A 23,282-nucleotide genomic window follows, 5' to 3' on the forward strand; every position below is an offset into this window, starting at 1 on the left:
TTGAACAGTGCTTTGCTGAAAACGAATTAAATTGAATTAGAATAGGAATTGGAGTTGGAGTGGGAGTCAGAGATTGATAGTAAAGAATTTGAATTAGATTAAAATATAAATGATAAATGATATATCTTAAAATTAGATTTGCCATCTACGGCAGATATTTGTTAGAGATCTACTCTCTTTCCAACGGCACACGCCTATATATATAAATACATAGGAAGGATCTTACCTTAGAATAGTTATTACTTGTATAATTCCATCAAAACGGACCCCCGCCCCGCAGTTGGAGTTTGAATTGGGTTGCTTGAACTCACAAACGACGGCAATGAAGAAGGCGATCAGCGGAGGCCGCACGCTTCCGGAGAATGTCATCGCGTACGGCGTCCTCCCTCGGCTCCCGGCCAAAACCCTCATCAGGTTGCAGTGCGTGTCGAAGCGCTGGCGCGCCTTGATCTCCACCGACCCCCACTTCATGCGCCTGCAGGACGCCCACGCCCGCTCCTCCCCCGCCCTCCTCGTCTTCGGCGAGACGCCCTGCCCAGTCTTCCTGTCCCGCCGAGAATCGCCCCGGTCTATCGGCTTCCCGAGACTCTTCAGGCAGCCCCAGTTCTGCAGCCCGCTGGGCAACTGGCTCCCCCTCGCAGCCTGCGGCGGAATCCTCTGCATTGCTACAGCAGCCTCGAGCAGCGATTGGACATCCGGGCTCTACTTGGGTAATCCGGTGTGGATGGACTGGCGGCGTCTCCCTGCGCCCCCAGGCTGGACCCCCCAGTCTGATGGTACGAAGATGCAGTTAGCCGTCCACGACACGGAGGACGGTACTCTCTACAAGCTTGTCGTGCCGTTTTTAACGCAGAGCGGTATCGCTGGCCGAGCAGAAGCTGCTTTCCTCGTCTTCTCCTCCACCAAGGGCTCGTGGGAGATATCTCAACAGAAAGTTTTGGTGAAGTTGCTGGACTCTCGGGACCTGATAGTGGGATTAAGACATTGTGTGTGTGTGGAGGGAGTATTCTTTTGGCTTGCCGCACTTGAGGTGTTATGGTTCGATCCGAGAGATGAGCGCGGCGGCGTCATCCCTTTGCCATTCATTCCATTGCCACGGAACATCGGTGAATGGGAAGGGAAGTTGAGCTTCGCGACGTTGGTTGACAGGGAGATCCGTATGTGGTCCTGGAACCGGTCCTCTTGGTCCTCGAGGACTTTGCTTACAATGGAGACGGCCGCGAAGGCCGATCCGGACTTCTTCGCTTCCATGGGCCTCAGGATGAATCTAAGAAGCCGAAGTGCTGAATCGTTGGATGTCATCCTTGACAGCACCCGTCCGTCTATTGCTGCCTTTGGGGCCGGTTTCATCATACTAATGTTTAGGCCGAGGCCTCCGGGGTTTTGTTTCCGGGGGCTCTGCTACGATGCAGCAACCGGAAAGGCATGGAAATTGAAGGGAGCGATGGGGGGCCATGAAAGCTCGTCGACACCATTTGCCTATGCGAATAGCCTTCTTAAACTGACAACTCCTTGATTACTGCAACAGTCGGCAGCTTCTCGAGCCGTACATTGTTATTTAATTTATGGAAGTTTTGTGCGTATTCTGCAATGTAGACGATCGCTTTGCAATAGAGTTTATTATATATATTTTTTCTCTCTGAACTTCGGAGAAACAAATCACCGTTTTATGTTTATTTTATTTTCATATAACAATTCAAGTAAAGAAGAAGATGCATTCCACGATTCTCATGACATATATTGCTTTTGGATTCATTATAAAGAAGTCTGAGTAAGAAGTCTGAGTAAGATGAAATATATTGCTTTCGATTCTATGATTTACGGATTTTTGGATCACGGGCAATTGACCCATCTGTGGCCATCTTGAGTTGTATGCTTAAAGAAATTGTTCATTGGGATCATGTCTCGTACATTGCGGTCCTCGGCCTTTGTGCGGGTTTAAAAGATTCAACTTTGGGCTGGCAGGTCTATGGTCAAATCTTGAAAAGAAGAATGGAGTTGAGTGTTTTTGTGGTAGTGCAATCGTAGACATGTATGGAAAATGTGGCGATGCCCAAAATGCTCAGATTGTTCTCGAGATGCTTCAGAACAAGAATGTAGTTTCTTGGACGACTGTCATGGCTGCATGTGCACAAAATGAGTGCTTCGAAGATATGCTGAAGTTATTTTAAAGATGGAAATAGATGGCATTAGTCCAAACGAGTTCACTTGTGCAGTTGCTCTCAATTCCTGCGCCGGTTTGTCAGCTTTGAGGAACGGCGATGCCCTAAATGGTCACATAGAAAAATCAGGGTATAAATCTCTCTCGACCATCGATACTGCTTTGATTAACATGTATTCAAAGAGTGGCAGTATTGAAGACGCGACAAGAGTATTCACGACAATGTCTCATCAGGACATAATCTCGTGGAATTCGATTATAAGTGCATACTCCCATCGTGGGCTTGCAAGAGAAGCTGTCGAAGCTTTTCATAATATGCTGGCTGAAGCTGAGGTTCCAACTTATGTAACCTTCATTGGGGTGCTTTCAGCTTGTGGGCATTTGGGTTTGGTCGACGAAGCGTTTTACTACTTAAATCATTCTATGCAGGAGCTAGGGATAACGCCTGGGACAGAACATTATACTTGCATGCTTGGTCTCTTGTGTGGAGCTGGACTATTAAATGAGGCTGATCAGTTTATGAGATCTACAGGCACAGATTGGGATATTGTTGCATGGCGAACTCTTCTAACTGCTTGCCAAGTGCATAAAAAGTACGGTTTAGGCCACCAAGTTGCTAATACATATTATTGAATTAAATCCCAGTGATGTAGGAACTTATATTTTGCTATCTAATTTGTATGCTAAAGAGAATCGATGAGATGGAGTAGTGAAAATTAGGAAGATAATGAGAGAAAGATGCATTAAGAAGGAACCTGGTGTTAGTTGGATACAAGTAGGAAGTGTAGTCCATTTTTTTACTTCAGAAGATAAGAAGCATCCATGGATGATGCAGATCAATGAAAAATTAGCAGAACTAATAGGCCAGATAAAGCTTTTTGGATATGTTCCTAATATTGATTCAGTTTTGCATGATGTCGAGGAGGAACAGAAAGAGTATCTCAGATATCATAGCGAGAAATTGGCTATTGCTTTCGGGCTTATTCGGACTCCTCAAGGAGCTCCCATTCATGTCATGAAGAATCTGAGGATTTGCAATGATTGTTATGTTGCTATAAAGCTCATTTCAATCGTGACCAAGAGGAGAATGGTTCTAAGAGACGCCAGTCGGTTTCATCGAATTGACGGTGGAGTATGTTCTTGTGATGAGAAGAATAGCCTTGACTGTTGTAAAGAAACTTCTGATTGAGCTCAGTTTGCTGATAATATGTTAATAATAGAGAGAATTTTTAATTTTCTTGTAAATCTATTTCAATCTCCATGGCCAGTAAGAACTGTATATCCCTACCAAAACATTTTTTCTGTTTTCTAACTTCTGATTAGCTGATCCTGTATTAGAAACATCGGCACTGGTTGGTGGAAATTTCATTTGCTTATCTAACTTATTTATACGTCGAGCACTAACAGTGATAAAAAATTTATAAGAAGATACCAGCATCTCAAGTCGATCATTCTCTTCTATTTATGCTGTTTTCTTTCTATTTTTTTATTTCTATCATTTACTCTCTGCTTGGTGCACAATTACTGCAGAATCAGTTTATCAACTATTTTCATTTTTGCTGCATCAGATACTTCTACTTTCCAAATTCTGGCTTTCTGCTGAAACTTTTGACAGATCATGGAAGCTCGTGTTTTCAGGAAATGTAGTAACCATCAAGCACGAGAACTGCTAAAACAGATCCCATGGCCACCTTATTTGAGAGCTCTCCAGAAAATACACCAAGCTGGTTGTTTGTATGATTCAGAAGATTGATCAATAACTTATTGACTTGACATATGTGGCTTCATTCTTAAAGCTAATGATTTTTTTATCACATAGGGGCTGTTTTTTTAATATTTTTTATAACTAATCCTATCAATTTTTATAATTATACAAATAATTTTCTTAAAAAAATAATTATAAAAATGGACTTTTAAGTACAGTGAATAATTCACTGTATTCATTACTTCTATTTACCAGTAAAAAAATAATAAAAGCAATAAACTATTCACCGTTTTTATTATCGTAGAATTATAATAAAAAGAAAGAAAAAGAAACAAAGCGTGAATGATTCACCGTTTTAAAAGCTGTGAATCATTCACCACTTTTATAAAATTACATCTACAAATAAAATTTTAATAGATTTATTTTTAAAATAATTTTAGAAGAGTACTATTGAACTAAAAACCCGTTTTTTTTGTCAAAAATGAAGAAGAAAAGCGCTTTATGGGAAAGAGTGTCTAAGACTGATAGATTAAAGAACTCCAAGTAAGAAATATATGCATCCAAAATATGCAATGCATTTTTGAGACAAAAAGAAATGAAAAAGAATAGTAACATCCTTGCTGCATAGAAGATATTGCCACTTTCACGATGATATTTTAAATTTTTATGCCTTTCAATCACTTCAAACTAATCAACTTGCTATACAAATCATCACAAAATATGATAAAGAAAGCGAACGTATCGCATCAGCAATAAATCTTTTGCAACCAGACAAAAATTTCAAATTGAAGATTAGCAATCATTAGCAACTGGAAATCTCAACTGCATTTCATTATAGGTGACAATTTGGGGAATTTCACCATAACCCCAGGACTTAAACAGCAAAATGAGATAATAGTCATACAATGTTTAATTTGAACAAGCCTCCCTGCTTTTTTAGTTCAAACACGAAAGAGGTTGTAAGAAAAATAAGTCTTACGAAAAATAAGTCTTACTAGTCATATTACTTGTGACAAAACCACAGGTAGCCTAGTCAACAAGAAAACATGACATCTTATGCTATAATGGACAACCGACACATAATGATTAGAAAGTTTAATCTGGAAAACAATAGTTGCACCCCAAGAAAGAGAATCCTTGCTTTTACAAAATCATGAGAGAGAGAGAGAGAGAGAGAGAGAGAGAGAGAGATGAAGGTCCATGTTCATCACTAGTCCTGCTCACTGCTACATTAGAAAGACTTGCACGCTGCTTCTCTGAAAGAAACTTTTTTCTAGGACCTAATTTAGCAAACATACATAAGGGGGCTTCCTTCTTCAGCGTTAAATATTTCTTATCCTCATGTCATAATCAGCTCCGTGAAATAAAGCACCATACCAAAACATCTTGCATAGTATTTGCACTGATTTCTCCATTTGCGAGGATATACGCGAGTTCTTATCAGCAAAGCCAGCAATAGTAGCATCATAGAAAATAATCAGGTGTTCTTCGTGTAACATCAGGTTCACCTCTCCTCGGTGCTGGCTCAAACTGCAACAAGAAGACAACAACATTAGAATGTTATTTACAAGTTAGCGATACAAAGATTACCCCAGGGCCCGCCCCCCTTCCNGTTTCAACAGAATAATATCCACGATCTACATAGTCTCCCATGAACAGGTAGTTGGTATCTGGACACTGGTAATTGAGAAAAAAAAAAAAAAAAAAAAAAAAAAAAAAAAAAAACAAAGGTGTAAGATGCTATCACGGTGATGAACAAAAAGTGACACAAAATTTCACACTACAGGAAGGAGAATATTGTCGATAATATAAATAATCAACTAGATAAGATTATCCAATACAGGTAAAATAACTGGATCATCAATGGAGAAGCAGCCAGGTGATCTAAATAGGATGTACTTTGCTATTTTTTCATCTGCGTATTGACAAATAACATATGTAATTTATGTACCTTTCCACCAATCCGGAATAGCTCTGCGAGATCATGGAATTGTCCATGAATATCACCACATATTGTCACAGGGCTCTTAACAGGCTGCATAAAAATGACAGAAAAGTTTAATCAAAACATGTCATTTAGTTTACCTCATATACATTTGCATAGAAGTTCAAGATATATCACAAACTCCAGAGACCTTGAGATACCAATGTCTACTAACAGAGACCTTGAGATACCAATGTCTACTAACTTAAGGAAATATGCACACACAGTCATCTTCAAAAATCAATGCATACAAAGACAAACCAGTTTACATTCAAAGCTGACCATAAGATTGAAAATAAAATAGCATAAATAGCGATAAAAATTTATAGAAATAAGAGCTCGGATGACCTTCAACAAGAAAACTGCCAACTCCATAAAAGTTGGGAGAGAGAGAGAGAGAGAGAGAGAGAGAGAGAGATTTCACCAGCCTTACCTGGACATTGCTCTCCTCCATCAAAACTTCCTTTGCTTTCTCACATAATACTCTAACCTGCATAAGAAATGTGAAAAAAAAATCAATTAATTTCACCCCAATAACATGTTTTCTTTAATACCGATAGACCCCATTACATGTTGAAAGCTTAATTTGTAATCTTGCAAAGAGCCATCAGTTACAACAAGAGCAAGCAATATTGCACATGAATATTATGTACAATGCAATCTCTTGAAAAACTTCCTTAGAAGTCAGGCAACGACAATAGTTAATATTGATGAAAACCACGTAAAAGAATCGTCCGATCACACAGTCAGTGATGCAGCTATCAAGAATGGCTCCAAAACACTAGTTCTTCAGTGTTTCCACTTAACTTCTCGATATCAGCTCTATGTTTTTGACTCGTCAATGGAACTAATGATGTAACTATTGAAATCAAAGAACAAAACTGCACTTCAGTGTCTAATAATTGCAATAAGATTTATAAGGCTGCGATAACAGGATTTCCTTGCATAGTAAATGCAATATTATTTTTAAAAAATCCTTTTAAATATCAATAAATGTAAAGAAAAACAGCAAAATATTGCAGAGCTTATCATCTATCAAGGAAAAAAAAAAAGCTGCCTTTTATGGATTTCTTCAATAAAGTCATTATCCAAAGTCCATTTTATCACGATTCTTTCCTAAGATAGACAACAAAAAGGCCATTATTCGATCTTGGTTAAAATCCGATCCGGAAATTCCCAGAATATCCGATGCCAAAAGTGCTTTTTAATTACATCCATCAAGCAACTTTCCATTTCAACCCAATCCCCACCACCTGCGAAAAGTTTCCGGATCGCACAAGATTCACAAGCAATATAAAAGAACAAAAATTTTCTCCAGAAACGGACTCTCCAATAAGCCCTAATCCACAGAAAACCCTAGAAACGGATTGAATTCATCAAAAGAGCAGATCAAGCACAAGAAATCAAACCTCTTGCTCGGAGAGAGGCTTGCACTGCATGAGCTGCTCAATCTGCTCGTCGAGGTTGCCACGGGAGCTCGCGGGGGTCGGATCCACGCTCATCTTCTCCGTCGCCAGCTTCGCCTCGAAGCCGTCACCCTAACCCTAGCTTTTCCTACGCCTCTCCTCTCGAATCGAAACCCCTCGCCGCCTCCCTCTCGCCCTCTGTCGCCCTAATCGAATTCGCGAGAGATCTACGTGTAATTTTGGGAACGGTGGGGGGCGGAGAAGGGTGCGAGAGAGGGGAGAGGAGGAGGAGGAGGAGGAGGAGGAGGAGGAGGAGGAAGCAACGGTCCAGAGCGGAGCCCAAAGAGTGAACCCTTGGCCTTTCCCTGGACTTTTTATTATTGTTGTTGTTGCCGTTCGAGAGGAGAGTGGGGATGAGGGGGAGGAGAAAATCGACACGGACGAAGAGACGGGAAAGCCGAGGTGAAATGCGTACCCATAAACTCCCCCAAAACTAGGCCGCAGCGCCTTGTGCTGGGGATCTTCCTGGGGTAGTTACTGCATATTTCCGAGCAACAAAAGCCACCCCTACAAAACTTTAGTTGCCTTTTATAGTTCAATGAATTATAATATTTTTTCAGTTAAAAATATTTAAATTTTTTTTGAATATTCTGTTGAATGAAGATGAGTCGGTTTGACTATTGCGGTATTGCTTTTCTAAATTTTCTACTATTTTTTAAAGAAACCAAATCGGCTCTGAGTATTTTCTCTTTTTTATAATTTTTTTTAGTGGAGAAGATCGAGAGTTTCATGGCTTACAAAGATTCTAAATAACAAAGATTTATATATTGTACATGAAATATTGCCCGTACAAATAGCTTGTGTACTTGCATGATGGTTTTTTTAATGTTGAATACTTTTTTTCTTTTTTTTCTTTTTTTTACTGAGGGTGACAACTCAAAAGAGTGTATTATGTTTTATTTTACCCTCTTTTCTTTGCAGCTATTAAAATAGTCGAGTGAAATGGTACAATTTTGACTTTAAATGTAAAAAAAAAAAGAAGAAGAAAAAGACCATTCATGTAATATGTTACAATATTATTTTGTGTATAAAATTTGTTTAATACTATTAGATCTGACAAGAGTCGAAGCAAAAACATAATTCTTCTTTGTTGTTCAATAAAATAAAAAATTATAAAAATTGTATTATAATCCAACAATTTTAAATTTATGCACCTATATTTCCGTCTTGCCGAGCTGACAACATTATATATTTGGGGCCAACTGACTAGATTTTATTAAGCATGATATGGTCTAGCGTAAAAATTTAAGTGTCGTTGTACGAAATTGCGTATGACAAAATATATATCGAGCTATACCGATACGTACGAAGCTAAGATTCAATCCTTAGAGGGATCAAAATATGTTCAAACAGAAACTTTAGTAATAAATAATAAATAAAATTTTTCCTAATTGAAAAAAATTATAAAAAAATATTAATTAAATAAATAATATAAAAGCATGAATTTTATTTTTTTATTTTCAGCTGTTTAACTTCTAATTATTTTATATATATTATTACATTAAATTAACTTGAAAATTTTACTAAATCTAACAGTAATTTCTTAATTTTTTAGTAAATAAAATGAATATAGTTATTAAATTTAGTGCAATATTTGATTTTGTCAAATAAAAGAGCTCACTTAAGATAAATAAAAGTTTAAAAAATTATTAAATAATATTTTTAGAGTAAAAAATACATTACAAAATATTCTATAAGAAAGCGACTCTTAATATATTTTCACCGATAAAAAGAATATACCTATTAGGAGGAAGAGAGAGAAAGAGAGAGTTATGTTGGCACCATACTATTAAGTAAATATTGAAAAATTAGGAATTTCAAAGTCCATGGTGCACCAACAAAAAAAAATGATAAAGAACCATTAAGCAAATATTGAGAAGTTGAGAGGGACTATGGCCACCTTGGGCCACATAGCTCCATTGCTGGATACGTGCCACGATGACGGTCAGAAAAAAATACACGCATACCAATATATAATAGTATAAAATATTTATTTTCTTTAGTATTAAAATATTTTAACTGTTTATTATATATCTTTATCAAAATTTTTGAATTTTATTGAGAAATCACTTATCAATTTAAAAATGGAGAGTGTTGAATTGTGCCACAAATACGAAAATTGTATCGTGTCAATATTTTGTTAGCACGATACAATATGCTAGATACGATCCGTACCGATTGACACTTAAATTCTTGGTCTAGCATCATTTAAAGCTACGAATTAGTTGTCATGCAATAAGAAAATAAATATAAAAACATGGCAGAGCTCCCTGGTTGATTATGAAGTTTATTCATACTCAATCAGGGAGAAAGAATGAGGAAAAATTTCGGGCTAACATGGTGGAAGTGGTAAAAGGCTTAGTGGTTGGTATTCGAAATTCAAATTTAAATTTTAGTTGATTCATATTTTAAGCTAAGTTTATTTTTAAATAAAATAAACGAAGCAGATAGTGTGCTATCTATCTCTTAAAAATAAAAAAAATAAAAAATAAAAACATGGTGGAAGTGGTTGTGTGGGTCCATCGTGGCCCGCCACTCCACTACAAGACAAGTGCAAATGTAGATTTATTATAGACTGTTTGAAAAAGAACGAAAAAAATTAATTGTTGAGAAAAAAAACATTCTGAATTTATGAAAAAAATACTCCGAAAAAAAATTCTTGCTGTGCCAAAATCAAAAACACCGAATAAACTTTTCTCTCTCTACATATATAATTCTTTTTTTCTATTTCAAATACTTGCTGAAAATAAAGCAAAAAACCAAACCAAATCAGTTCTTACAAATATTTGTGATTAAGTATTTCTGTCACTTTCAATTCTCAATTAGCATGGGTTCTTGGTCGAAGCGTGTAATTAAATTAGAGGAAAAACGCATGCCTTTCAAGGAAAGGAGTAGAGCTGTAGAGTTGGTCAATTTTGATTTGATCTACAATAATCTAATTGAGTAATTAAATCCTTTACACTTCCCTTCACCAATCCTATAAACAAGACCATTCTAGAAGAAGCTTTTGATACAGAAGAACAAAACCAAATCAGTATCATAGTACAATTTTACAGTTACGAAGTAGCAGCAATTAACGCCTTAATCCAATATTCCGTTTTACCTATTTGATGGTTGTTTTCAGGCACCCAAAAAAATATCTTCAAATTCATACGTTGTCTTAGAATATAAAGTCAACAATGATCTCTACTATAAAGTTGTCGATCAAGAAGGAAAATAGAATTACCAGTGAACACAATATAAGCATTTTCCTTCAGTAAATGAGTTCTGCAAAGGAAACTATGAGAAAAATCTACATAGAAAACCTGCCAAAGTAGATTTAGCTTCACACAACTATTAAGTTGTTGCATTGCTGTGTGCTTGGAACCACAATGTTAGTTGTCAATTAACCAAAGGCATGATGAGTACGTAAAATGCTAAACTCACAGTTGAGATTGAAAGCATATCGTGGAGATCCTGGAAATGAAAAAATTGATTTTTTTCTGGGAAATTCTATTTACTATCTGTTTTAGGGAAAGAATTTAGAAATCATCTAACTAATTAGTTTTACTCGATTTTGTAGGTTCTCATTAGTCAAAGCCGAAGTAGAGATCATCTACAATATAATTGAACTCCATAATATAAGATAGAATTCATAAGTGTTACTACCAATCCAAAACAAAAAGAAAGCATGGCTACTCAGCTAAACATCGAAATGAGAAAATTTCAAAAAATATTGCCAAATGTTTTATCAAATTCCAAGCATCTATAGTCAACAAAGACCACATTATAGTTCAAAAGATCAAAGCAACTAAACTGGTGAAGTGAAGCATTTTCCCCATTGATCTAAAAATTAGAGGCCGTAGACACTGAAATACCTTGTTTTCCTCTAATCTCCATAACCAATAAAATAATTTAAGAAGGATTTTGCAACAAAATTATTCACTTACAGGGCACATTTTCTTATTTTTCTCTGCCGAAAGTGATAGATCAAAATCCTTACTGATCCGAGGCTCGGGGTTGGTTTTTTACCAACCTGCAGCCATCCTGGAATCCGTGGACTAATGGTAAAGGAAACACTAGCATTGAGGGCTCCATTTCTGAAACTTGTGAGAACCACCACCGCCCCCTAGAGTTTGAAAACTAGCCCAATGTGCTACCCTAAAAATATTATGGGCTCCACGTACCTCTTGAATCCATTCAGTCACTTTTTGAATCTAAAACAAGATGCTACACCATGATTATGCTTGGAGCTACCCTTTGAATCTGTTGTAGCCGCATCTGGATATTCTCATCCCTTGATAGACTTGAGCTATTTGTGTGAGTAAAGGTTTAAAAAGGAGAGATAGCAACTAAAGGCCGGACGGAAAAATAAATTATGACTAAAAATATGCAGGACTGATAAGCTTGCGTTATGTGTAGGAATGTAATATTGCGCTTCCGGGCTGGTACGGCCAACATTTACTGGGCCAAAGCGGGTTTGAGGTGGCCCGGCCCCGTCTGGCTCATATTCGAGCCATGCCGGCCAGAACCAGATTTCTGGACCTTTGGCTAAGAACAGCCCTCGGAGTCGGACTGCACGGGCCGGGATGTGCTAGCTAAACTAATTTTTTTTCTAAGGGATTTAAAATTTTTATTATTTAAAATTTTTAAAAAATTAAAATATTTATATATTTTAAACTATCAGAAGGGCATTATGGTTACAGAATTATATTTTTTAAAAAATTTTAAGAAGTAGAAATGGAAAAAATTTAAGAAATGCTTGAACAAAAGTTTAAAGTTTAAAAAGCATCTCGACAAAAACTAAAATTTTTTATAAATTATTTGAATAAAATATAAAAAATTAAAAAATATTTCAACAATATTTTAAATTTAAAATAATTATTTAGAAATAAATTTAAAATATTATTTTTTTTCAAAAAATTTAAACTAATAAGAATTCCTAGGTAAGGAGGAAGTCTATTGTATTACACCTAGCATCACATTATTAATAACTAGTATTTGACCCGTGCGATACACAGATAATATAATAATATAAAATAACAAAAATTATTATGTGAAGATAAAAAAAAATATTCTAATTAATATTATATTTTTTAAACAAATAAAGAAATATGCTATCAATCTAAATTATAGTACATATTAACGTACAAAAGCTAGAGAAAAAAAATTATGGACCAAAGTAAATACTCAAGTAGTATCGTAGGTTGTTGTTAGAAACTACATACATATTGTAGGTTGTTGTTAGAAAAACATCACATTAAATCATACACGTCAAGTGCAGAAGTAAAAATTCTCACGTTAGTCCAACACAAGTTATCATTCTCTTACAAAATTCACAATAGAATGCAGTTCCATCAGGAATCACCTTTTTGCTACACTTTTTGCAAGAATTGTAGAACCAGTCACGCTCAGTCTCAACATTTAAAACAGTTGCTAAAGTGACACATACATAAGGCTGAAAAGATGATATATATTCAGTGTTAAGAATAAGAGAATAAAATGTATTAAAACGATAAACATGGAGAAGATATTTATACTTGTTTACCTGTTGGCATTATTAAATTTCAGCCAGAGTTTTCCTTTGAGATACTTTTAGGAAGTCATCCGTTAGAGAAATAATGGATTGAGGTGAAATTTCACTAAGCGCCATAGATTGACTTAATTCTTCACTTACAATCCTAAATTTTATATTTTAATGTAAGCAAACAATACATATTCAAAAAAATAATAAGGTTATTGATTAACTTACTTATTTTTGAACTCCAATATTTCTGATATATTAGTGTTGATCATCATCTTGGTTACAAAAAGAGAGTTTGATATACTACGTGGACCTATGTTGCCCACATATTTACATTAATTAGTATAATTAGTAAGAATATAATTAATTTTCAAAGTTTGAATAAATGAAATACCTGCAAAGTCTTTTATCTTACACTATTGAATTATAATTATGACAGGGCCTTCATCGACTTGTCTATAAAGTTCTTCAGCAAACCTTCCCCACAATGTGCAACCCAGCTTTTTATTGCTATAACTTTTACAGAAAAAAATACTAAATGACCAAAAGATAATTAAAAAAAGCATTAAAGAATTGCTATCCTACTTAAAAAATATATATATACACATATATATATATTATATATACAAATTAAAATGACCATTATACTACAAATGCTACTCATAAAATAATTCATTTTATATCATATATGTACCTACTCATTTTTGGTTTATATTATATCATATAGATAATTTTTATATTTATATTTATATTAGCAAGAAAACTCAAAGAACGTAAAGTACCGTTATTTAAGATATAGACATGAGTGTCGTACTATAAAGTTATCAGATTGATAAATACAATATAATTTGTTTTGGATAAAATTGTCAATCTAGTCATCTATTTATAATAATAAGCAGATAACTGAAAAAAAAACATATAAATATTCAAAAGATATATATTTATAATTATGAGCACATACTTGTCATCCTCAAATAGTATCGTAATTTTTTTTGTTTCTTTACCGTTCTTACTGTTTTCTTCCATTCTACTAATTCCAGAAAGCTTCCCAATGACATCTGATAAATTAGAAAAATAAAATGTAAGAATCAATATAGTAGGTACACATATTAAAAATTAAATTTTAAAAATCAAATATGGGATGCATGTAACAACTCATACCTACTAAATATTTGTCATCAGTGACATTAGCAAAGATTTCATCAAAAGGGATAAATATAAATCCATACTTTAATGTTGTCAAAACATCTTTCATTTCACGTACAACCGTAGAATATTGAAAATTGATTTTGTAAGGATATTTAGTGGTCCTGTAGGAACCACTGCTCTGCCCCACTCCAAACTGGTTGATCACATAAACTTTTTTTTCCGTAAAAAAGGTCTTTAAATTTGTTCAGGAAAGCTTTTCTTACCGTTGCATGTATGGTATCTCTCTAAAATAGAAAATAAACAAATTATATAGTATCTTTTAGTAAAAATAAAGCAAACGTATGTTCAATTTGAAAATAAAAATCGTATCTTACATTTGATCAGAAAAAACTAACTCTAGATTATTCACCACCTCTGGACGATAAAATTCAGGCATAGTATATAGATAAATCATTCTAACTTTGATCTTCCATTTGTCTCCAACAGAAATGATGTTACGTATAGAATCATATCCGAGTGCCATATTCTGAGAACAATAAGACATCCAAGAAAAAAAAATTAATATTTGCTTCGTATTTAAGTAATAAAATAAAATTAATATTTGTATAATACTCGGAGTGAAACCATAAAGGGGATAGAAATAATGAAAATAATGAAACTGTAATTTGATTTAATTAGAAAGCCACGTAATGAAAATAATGACAGAAGGATTATAATGAAACGCTGACTTTGATTTAATGAAACTGACATGTAAAATAATGACATATCAAATTAATTTGATTTAATTATATTTAATAGTGTTTTTTAATAAAATCGTAATTTGATTTAATTTGATATAATAATGTTTCCTAATATAATTCTTGTTAATTATTTGAGTATAATTATAATAATAGTGTTTAATAGTGTTTCCTAATTTAATTTGATTTAATAGTGTTTCCTAATAAAATGGTTATTCTATATTTGAGTATAATTATAATAATAGTGTTTTCTAATCAAATTCGAGTTAATTCTTTAATTGGTATAATTTGACTTAATTTGAATTAATTTGAATTAATTTTATTTAAATTGATTTAATTATATTTAATAGTGTTTCCTAATAAAATCATAATTTGATTTAATTTGATATAATAGTGTTTCCTAATAAAATTTTTGTTAATTGTATATATAATTATATTTAATTGGTATAATTTGTTAATTGGTATAATTTGATTTAATTTGATTTAATAGTGTTTCCTAATAAAATATTTATTCTATATTTGACTATAATTATAATAATAGTGTTTAATAGTGTTTCCTAATCAAATTCTAATTAATTCTTTAATTGGTATAGTTTGACTTAATTTGAATTAACATGAATTAATTTTATGTAATATGATTTAATTATATTTAATTATATTTAATTGGTATAATAAAAGTTAATAATAATATATAATTTTATTTCCTAATTAATAATAATAAAGAATAATCAAAATTATTAGTATTGATACCCTAATTATTATTTCCTAAAAAATCCTATTTACTATAGAAAGCATATAGAAAGCATATTATTTTCTAATTATTGTTTTCTAAAAAAATCTATTTACTATAGAAAGCATATTATTTCCTAATTATTATTTTCTAGAAAAATCTAATTTTATTTTCCTAAAGTAGAAAATCTATATTTGAGCTTGACACGTGGCAAACATATAGAAAACCATGTATCAAGCATACATCAAGGGTTCTACTTTAGTATATAGTAAATAGAGAAGCCAATTATATCACTTCTTTTAAAAAAAGTATAATAAAAGAAATTTATAATTGTGATGAAAGTATGGAACAGATAATTCTAGAAAAGAATTATTTTATTGGTTGAAAATGCCACATCACCAAAATATTCGGTATATTCTAGAATCTATATACAAACTATAATTTGAGAGTTCCTAAAAACAAACACGGCGCTCTCTCCGTTGCCCTTGCCATGTGTCATGCTCCCCTCTTCCCCCTCTCTCTCTCCTCTCTCTCTCTCTTCTCTTTTCTCTCCTCTTACAAAATTTTCTCTCCCTCTCAAAGTGGCCCTTCCCCTTTCTCTTTTTATTATCTCTCTAGCTCTCTCCTCCCTCACTCTCTCTCTCAAGTATCTCTTTCTTTCTCTCTCTTACCTCCTCTCTCTCTTTCTCTCTCTTCTAAATTGGGAAAACTTCAAATACCTCTCTTGTGGTTTCACTTTTTTTCACTTTAGTACACTGTGGTTTAAAGTGTATCAAGTTAGTACCATGTGGTTTCATATTTTATCACTTTAGTACCCTGTGGTTTCGTACTTTATCACTTTAGTATCCTGTGGTTTAAAAATCACAGGGTACTAACTTGATACAAAACTAAAACCACAGGATACTAACTTGATAAAAAAATAAAACCACAAATTACTAACTTGATACACTTTAAAGCACATGGTACTAAAGTGATAAAGTGGGAAACCACAATGTACTAACTTGATACACTTTAAACTACATGGTACTAAAATGAAAAAGTGCGAAATCATGGGGTTTTTTTGAAGTTTTTCCTATTATCTATAATCTACCTCCTCACTTTCTTCAATTATTATCCATACCCTACCTCCTCTCCCCCTCTCTCTCTCTCTCTCTCTCTCTCTCTCTTTCTCTCACACACATATTTTATGAGGTCTCTTTTATATTCTCTCTCTCACACACATATTTTATGAGGTCTCTTTTATATTCTCTTTCTCTCACACACTTATTTTATGAGGTCTCTTTCATATTTTATAAGAGATCTCTTGCTTGGAAAATTATGAAGGAAAATAAAGTATTTTCGTTTTTGGCTAATTTTTAGAAGAAAATGAAAACTGAAAACACATAAAACTTTTTCTTTCATTTTTTTTCAACCAACCAAAACAAATGTTAAATTTTTTTTTTCAACCAAACAAATATTGATCAAAAACTTATTTTTTTCTCTTACAAACCGAATACTAATAAATGTAAAACTTTTTTGCCACCGATTTTTTTTTTCCGATTTTTTTTCCAAAGAAATTAAATTATTTTCATGGTTACCCTTAGGTATTATTTGTTAAGATTTGATTATTCTTTTTAACATCCTTATTATTATTTTTACTTAAGTATTTATCTAAGAACAATATATTTATATTAAAATAAATAATTATGAATTTATATTGAATATAAAATTTATATTTTTTTTTAATATCTATTCGCTGCGAACCACAAGTTATTTCACTAGTTTTTCATTATAACGGACCCTAGCTAACCTCTAGGCCTCTTGTCTCGTATAGAAATATCTATGCAGACAACAAGTTAAACCGCTACAGCTGTCCACATCCTATAGTCCTTCTTCTACCTATATATATATATCATCAACCGTTCACGAACATCACTTTCGTGAGCTACGAAGTTGGTGGCATCTACAAAGAAGTGAACTGGGCAATTTCGAAGATCGCCTTCGAGCGCTACGAAGATCGCCAGATCAGGTTTTCTCCTCCGCCTCCTCCTCTTCTCTTTTCTCTCTCATCCTCTCCGCCCCTCTCCACTTCCCGTGGCGGCGAGAATCTGGCCAGCGGCTATGCGGATCACGGCCGCTGGTCAGATCGAAGCCGCAGCCCCGGCAGCTTGGATTCGGCCGCGGCGGCTTGGATNACGGCCGCTGGTCAGATCGAAGCCGCAGCCCCGGCAGCTTGGATTCGGCCGCGGCGGCTTGGATTCGGGCTGCCGCTACTTGAATCGGGGCCGCCGAGGCTTGGATCCGGGCGCGGCGAGTTGGATTCGGGCCGAGGCAGCTTGGATTCGCACTGCGGCTACTTGGATTCGGGCCGCGGTGGTTTGGAACGTGTGGGATCTGGGCGCGGTGGCTTCGATTCGGGCCGCCACGGCTTGTATCGGGGGCGGTGGCTTGGCTTCGGCCACCGTGGTGGCTTGGAGCGGCTGGGATCGGGCCGCGGTGGCGCGGATCTGGCCAGAACTTTTAGTTTTAATTTCCTATGCTTATCTTTTTACAATTTTTGTTGGTTATATAGATGGCATCATCATCCATACCCAAAACTAACCCAAAACTAAGGGACTAAAACTTATTGGTGATAAACGGTTTATCACCACTGAAAGCAAAGTTTGCGGATCATTCCAAATCGGTCCTTTTGATGATGCAGAGGAAGCACAGCGGCTTCGAAATTGTATCGTCTGCAAACTGGAAATTACACACGCTGGACTGATATACCAAAATGAGGATTTAGCGAAAACTGCGACATATGTGTTTTGCGAGGGATTCAAGCCTTATGAATTGATAGAAATAATAAACCAAAAGAAATTTTACTCAGCATACAAATCTTATATAATGAAGGGGGAAAACGTCACAACTACACCGCCATATCATCCTTGCTGACGAAGAAGAGAAGGAGAAAGAGAATGGTGTACTTGAAGTTAAAAAAAAAAGAGTTTCTTTGTTGATAAGTAACCCAATATTTTTGATTAGTTTAGATTTATTTATGTTAAGTTTATCTCTTAATATTTTGTTGGTTAGACATAAGAGATAAGTTTAAATCTGGTTCAGTTATTGTTATTAGGATTTTAATTTATGTCTATATATAGACGGCTGTAAATGTGTGAAAAACTATCCACCATCGAAATTTAGTCCAAGAATATTTAATAAAGATTTAGTTTTATACTCCTCTCCTTCAAACAATTGGTATCAGAGCCAAAGAGAGCCGGAAAGTATCATGCGACTTATAAACCAGATGACATCATATTCGAAAAGAATATAGATCCAATGTACCGGATAGCTCTGTCAAAGTCAAGCGACTCGTAGCTGATCAACAAGGTGACGTTCAGGTGAAACCAAAGCGAAGGAATTGCTTTGAAGAAATTGGCCTCCGCACAACACACGACAGCATGTGGTTGTGACGCTTGACGAAAAGAGAGTGAGGAGAGCCCCTGAAGAGATCCAAGAAGACTTGACCAGATAGCCAGGAGGGCTATGCAAGCAAGCCGAAATACAAAAAATTCGGCGAGATCTCGATGAATTAAGAACGTCATCCAAAAAGAAAGGTACAAATCTGAAACTTATTTTTTAGATTTTCAAGTTTTGTCATGGATTTAGATAATTGGTTTATTCAACCTGGCTTACCAAAGTTCAATGGAACGAACTTTAAACGATGGAAAATCATTATTCAATGTTTTTCAGAATCCTAAGATTTGTGGAATGTAGTGGAGAATAGAAATTATGAACAAGAATTTGGTAAAGACGAATTTAAAAAGAGAGACATAGAAGTTCTATCATATATTTTTCAAGCAGTGGATCTATCGTTGGTTGGAAAAATTTCAACGATAAAGATGGCATGAGAAGCATGGAGAATACTATCAAAAATTGAAGAAGAGGATTTGCAGGAAGAGAATGAAATTCAAGAAGAAGAAGAAATTCAACCCAATAGTGAAGATATTGAAGCCCCAATTTGCAAAGAATTTTGGAAAGAAAAGTCTGATCAAAATAATGAAGAAGATCAGATACGTGAAAAATATGTTGATGATCAAAACGGTGCAACTCAGATCGATGAGAAAGTTCATATTCACGATATGATTAAAGAATTTTCTATCGAATATCATTTTGTTCTATTTTAGATCTTGGGTTATATAATCGGTATCAGCATAAATACCGATTCCAACAATTGATATCAGAGAAAATCACGCTTCCAAACAATTGGTATCAGAGAAAATCACGCTTCCAAACAATTGAGCATCAATGGATTTGAAAAAGGTATGCCGTGTGTTTCAATGGAAGAAAATCAATGGATTTGAAAAAGGAGAAAGAGAATGGTGTACTTGAAGTTAAAAAAAAAAGAGTTTCTTAAAGAAAAAGGAAGAAGGTTCTTCAGTGGGTGTTGGTAAAACTGAGGAGGATGTTGTTCTGCTGAAAAGGCTCGCAAAAAAACTACAGCAGCAGTTGGAAGTCGCCAAGTGTGCAGTTTTGACAGCAAAAAAGTCGGGAACATAATCTTTGCTTTTCTTGCTGATGAAGCAAAGGAATGAGCGCAGGTTTGTAAGTAGTTAACAATTTACAATCTTATAGGTTACGTAATTTTTTTCGTATTACTGCTTGTAAATAGTAAACAAATTTACAGTGAAGGTGAATATGTGAAGGTGGATATGGTAGTGGTGGTCCCTTTAATTTTTGCTGTGCTTGCTGATGAAGCAAAGGAATAGAGGCAAGCCTTCATTTTGTGGCGCAAGTTTTTATATTACGGTTTGTAAGTAGTGAGCAATTTACAGTTTTATAGGTTACATAATTTTTTTCATATTACTGCTTGTAAATGGTAAACAAATTTACAATGAAGGTGAATATAGGTTACGTAATTTTTTTCGTAATTACTGCTTGTAAATGGTAAACAAATTCACATATTCACCTTAACTGTAAATTTGTTTACCATTTACAAGCAGTAATACGAAAAAAATTACGTAACCTATAAGACTGTAAATTGCTCACTACTTACAAACCGTAATATGAAAACTTGCGCCACAAAATGAAGACTTGCCTCTATTCCTTTGCTTTATCAGCAAGCACAGCAAAAATTAAAGGGACCAACCACTACCATATTCCCCTTCACATATTCACCTTCACTGTAAATTTGCTTACCATTTACAAACATTAATTCGAAAAAAATTACGTAACCTATAAGACTGTAAATTGCTCACTACTTACAAACCTGCGCTCATTCCTTTACTTCATCAGCAAGAACAGCAAAGATTACGTTCCCGACCTCTTTTGCTGTCAGAACTACACGCTCGACAACTTCCAACTGCTGCTGTAGTTTTTTTGCGAGCCCTTTTAGCAAAACTCCTCAGTTTTACCGGCACCCACTGAAGACCTTCTTTCTTTTCCTTTAAGAAACTCTTTTTTTAACTTCTTTCTTATTCATAGATACACCATTCTCTTTTTCCTTCTCATCTTCGTTAGCAAGGATGATGTATTCTTTGTTCACGGGAGGCGGTGTAGTTGTGACGTGCTTGAATCCCTCGCAAAACACATATGCCGGAGTCTCCGCTAAATCCTCATTTTGGTATATCGGTCCAGCGTGTGTAATTCCCATTTTGTGGACGATACAATCTCGAAGCCGCTGTGCTTCCTTTGCATCATCAAAAGGACCGATTGGAAGGATCCACAAACTTTGCTTTCAGTGGTGATAAACCATTTATCCCAAGTAGTTTCGGGCCCTTAGTTTTGCAACTAGTTTTGGGCCCTTAGTTCTGGGTATGGATGATAATGCCGTCTATATAACCAAAAAATCTAAAGAGAAAGATATGCATAGGAAATTTAAACTAAAAGATCTGGCCGGATCTGCGCCACCGTGGCCCCATCTGCCCTGCTTGCGGGGCCGCTGGCCGGATCCTTGCCGCCGCAGTTCGGATCCGGCCACAGCAGCTTCCCAGCCGCCGCGCCCGGATCCCAGCCGCTCAAGCCGACGCGCTAGGATCCAAGCTGCCGCGCCTAGATCCCAGCCACTCCAAGCCACCATGGCCGAAGCCAAGCCGCCGCCCCCGATACAAGCCGCGGCAGCCCGAATCCAAGCCGCCGCGCCCGCATTCTACCCGCTCCAAGCCGACGTGCAAGGATCCATGCCGCCGTGCCCGAATCCAAGCTGTCGTGGGACGAATCCAACTTGCCGCGACCAGATCCAAGCCTCGACGGCCCTGATTCAAGTAGCGGCGGCCCAAATCCAAGCCGCCGCGGCCGGAGTCGGGAACGTAATCTTTGCTGTTCTTGCTAATGAAGCAAAGGAATGAGCGCAGGTTTGTAAGTAGTGAACAATTTACAGTCTTATAGGTTACGTAATTTTTTTCGTGTTACTGCTTGTAAATGGTAAACAAATTTACAGTGAAGGTGAATATGGTAGTGGTGGTCCCTTTAATTTTTGTTGTGCTTGCTGATGAAGCAAAGGAAGAGGGGCAAGCCTTCATTTTGTGGCGCAAGTTTTCATATTATGGTTTGTAAGTAGTGAACAATTTATAGTCTTATAGGTTACGTAATTTTTTTCGTGTTATTGCTTGTAAATGGTAAACAAATTTACAATAAAGGTGAATATGTGAAGGTGAATATGGTAGTGGGGGTCCCTTTGATATTAGTTGGAACACTTGGCTTACTCATCGAACTTTTTCATGGTATTAATTTTGCATCTGGGGGAAATTCATGTACTTATATTCCTTTCCTTTCAAAAATAAGTTGCAGGGATAAAGTTAGTTTTGAGTGGAAAATAATGTTATTGTCATGTTGTTTCTGATGGGAACTTTGTGATTATGGGATGTGTTGGTTGTTGTACAGCAACATGCACGAAACTAAGTAATCTCAAGTGCATATTCATACAGTTTCTGCAAACATCACCTTGTAATGTATGTTTTAACCATTTTATGCAATTTCACACATTGATCATGAGTGTGAAAGCGCGAAGCTGCTTTGAATTATGCACATTTGGCTCAATTTGTTGTACAGTTTTGATCTGTCACATCAATATCTAGTGAATAAATCTCTTTGTTCCTGTGCATCACCTAGCAAAAATCATTCAGTGCCTAATGTTATCTTCGTTGATTTGCACAATCATTCTTATCTGGGTTGATAGAGACTGTTATTCATATACTCTTATGATCCTTAGCACTGTCTCTCTCTATATCTTGTGGATCAGTTTACAAACCCAGCACAAAAAGAAGTTGCCACAGTATATTGTTTTCTTTTCTCCTTTTCCCATTGTGATTTTGTCTTTTAGGAGAACTCATAAATACAGAGGTTGTAGCACCCAGTTTGGCTGCCCCAGTTTCTAGAATTCATTTGGTATCATAAGTTAATAGAATCTAATTCTTTTAGAAGGCTTTGGTAGAATTTCTTATTTCTTATAGTACAAATGATTCATCCCAATTCCATGATTTTAGGTCTGATTTAGTGAGAATTTATTTGCTAGTTATCAGTAATTCCCAAATAGAAAAAGTAATTATACTGAAATAATTATTATTTTTTTACCCAACAACAGAATAGAATAGGATTCACTTTACTCTAATTTAATCCAAACAAAAAATTTCAATTCCAAATGAATTCAATTGAATTCTTCACATTGCCAAACCATAAGTAAATTTTAAAAAAGGCAAAAGTGTGTTCGTTGTCTTGATTAGGCTTTGTTTCGTCGAGAAACCGTGGGCCTAAGCCCAACAAGGGCCAAAGCCCAAGCCCTCAAAGTGTATATAATTTAAAACTTAGTCATAACTAATTATATCAATTTATTTGCCATTTATACCTTTCTACTAATTAACTACGATCTCATATATAAGTTTCAGGATGTT

General features: G+C 35.3%; 1 protein-coding gene, 1 long non-coding RNA gene and 1 pseudogene across 2 annotated transcripts; 2 read left to right on the plus strand and 1 right to left on the minus strand.

Moving 5' to 3' along the window:
- On the plus strand, window positions 1,790-3,434 carry LOC109721563 (annotated as a pseudogene).
- On the minus strand, window positions 5,331-7,710 carry LOC109721467 (serine/threonine-protein phosphatase PP2A catalytic subunit-like). Its single transcript, XM_020249120.1, has 5 exons — window positions 7,260-7,710; window positions 6,284-6,340; window positions 5,818-5,901; window positions 5,457-5,543; window positions 5,331-5,396 (listed from the first exon to the last, which is right to left on the minus strand). Exons 1-5 carry the CDS (start codon window positions 7,350-7,352, stop codon window positions 5,331-5,333), a joined length of 387 nt encoding a protein of 128 aa, XP_020104709.1. The 5' UTR covers window positions 7,353-7,710.
- On the plus strand, window positions 17,304-18,630 carry LOC109721704. Its single transcript, XR_002219269.1, has 2 exons — window positions 17,304-17,443; window positions 17,987-18,630. It is a non-coding gene; the product is annotated as an uncharacterized LOC109721704 (long non-coding RNA).

This window comes from Ananas comosus, linkage group 15 (genome assembly GCF_001540865.1).
Source record: "Ananas comosus cultivar F153 linkage group 15, ASM154086v1, whole genome shotgun sequence".
NCBI classification, from domain to species: domain Eukaryota; kingdom Viridiplantae; phylum Streptophyta; class Magnoliopsida; order Poales; family Bromeliaceae; genus Ananas; species Ananas comosus.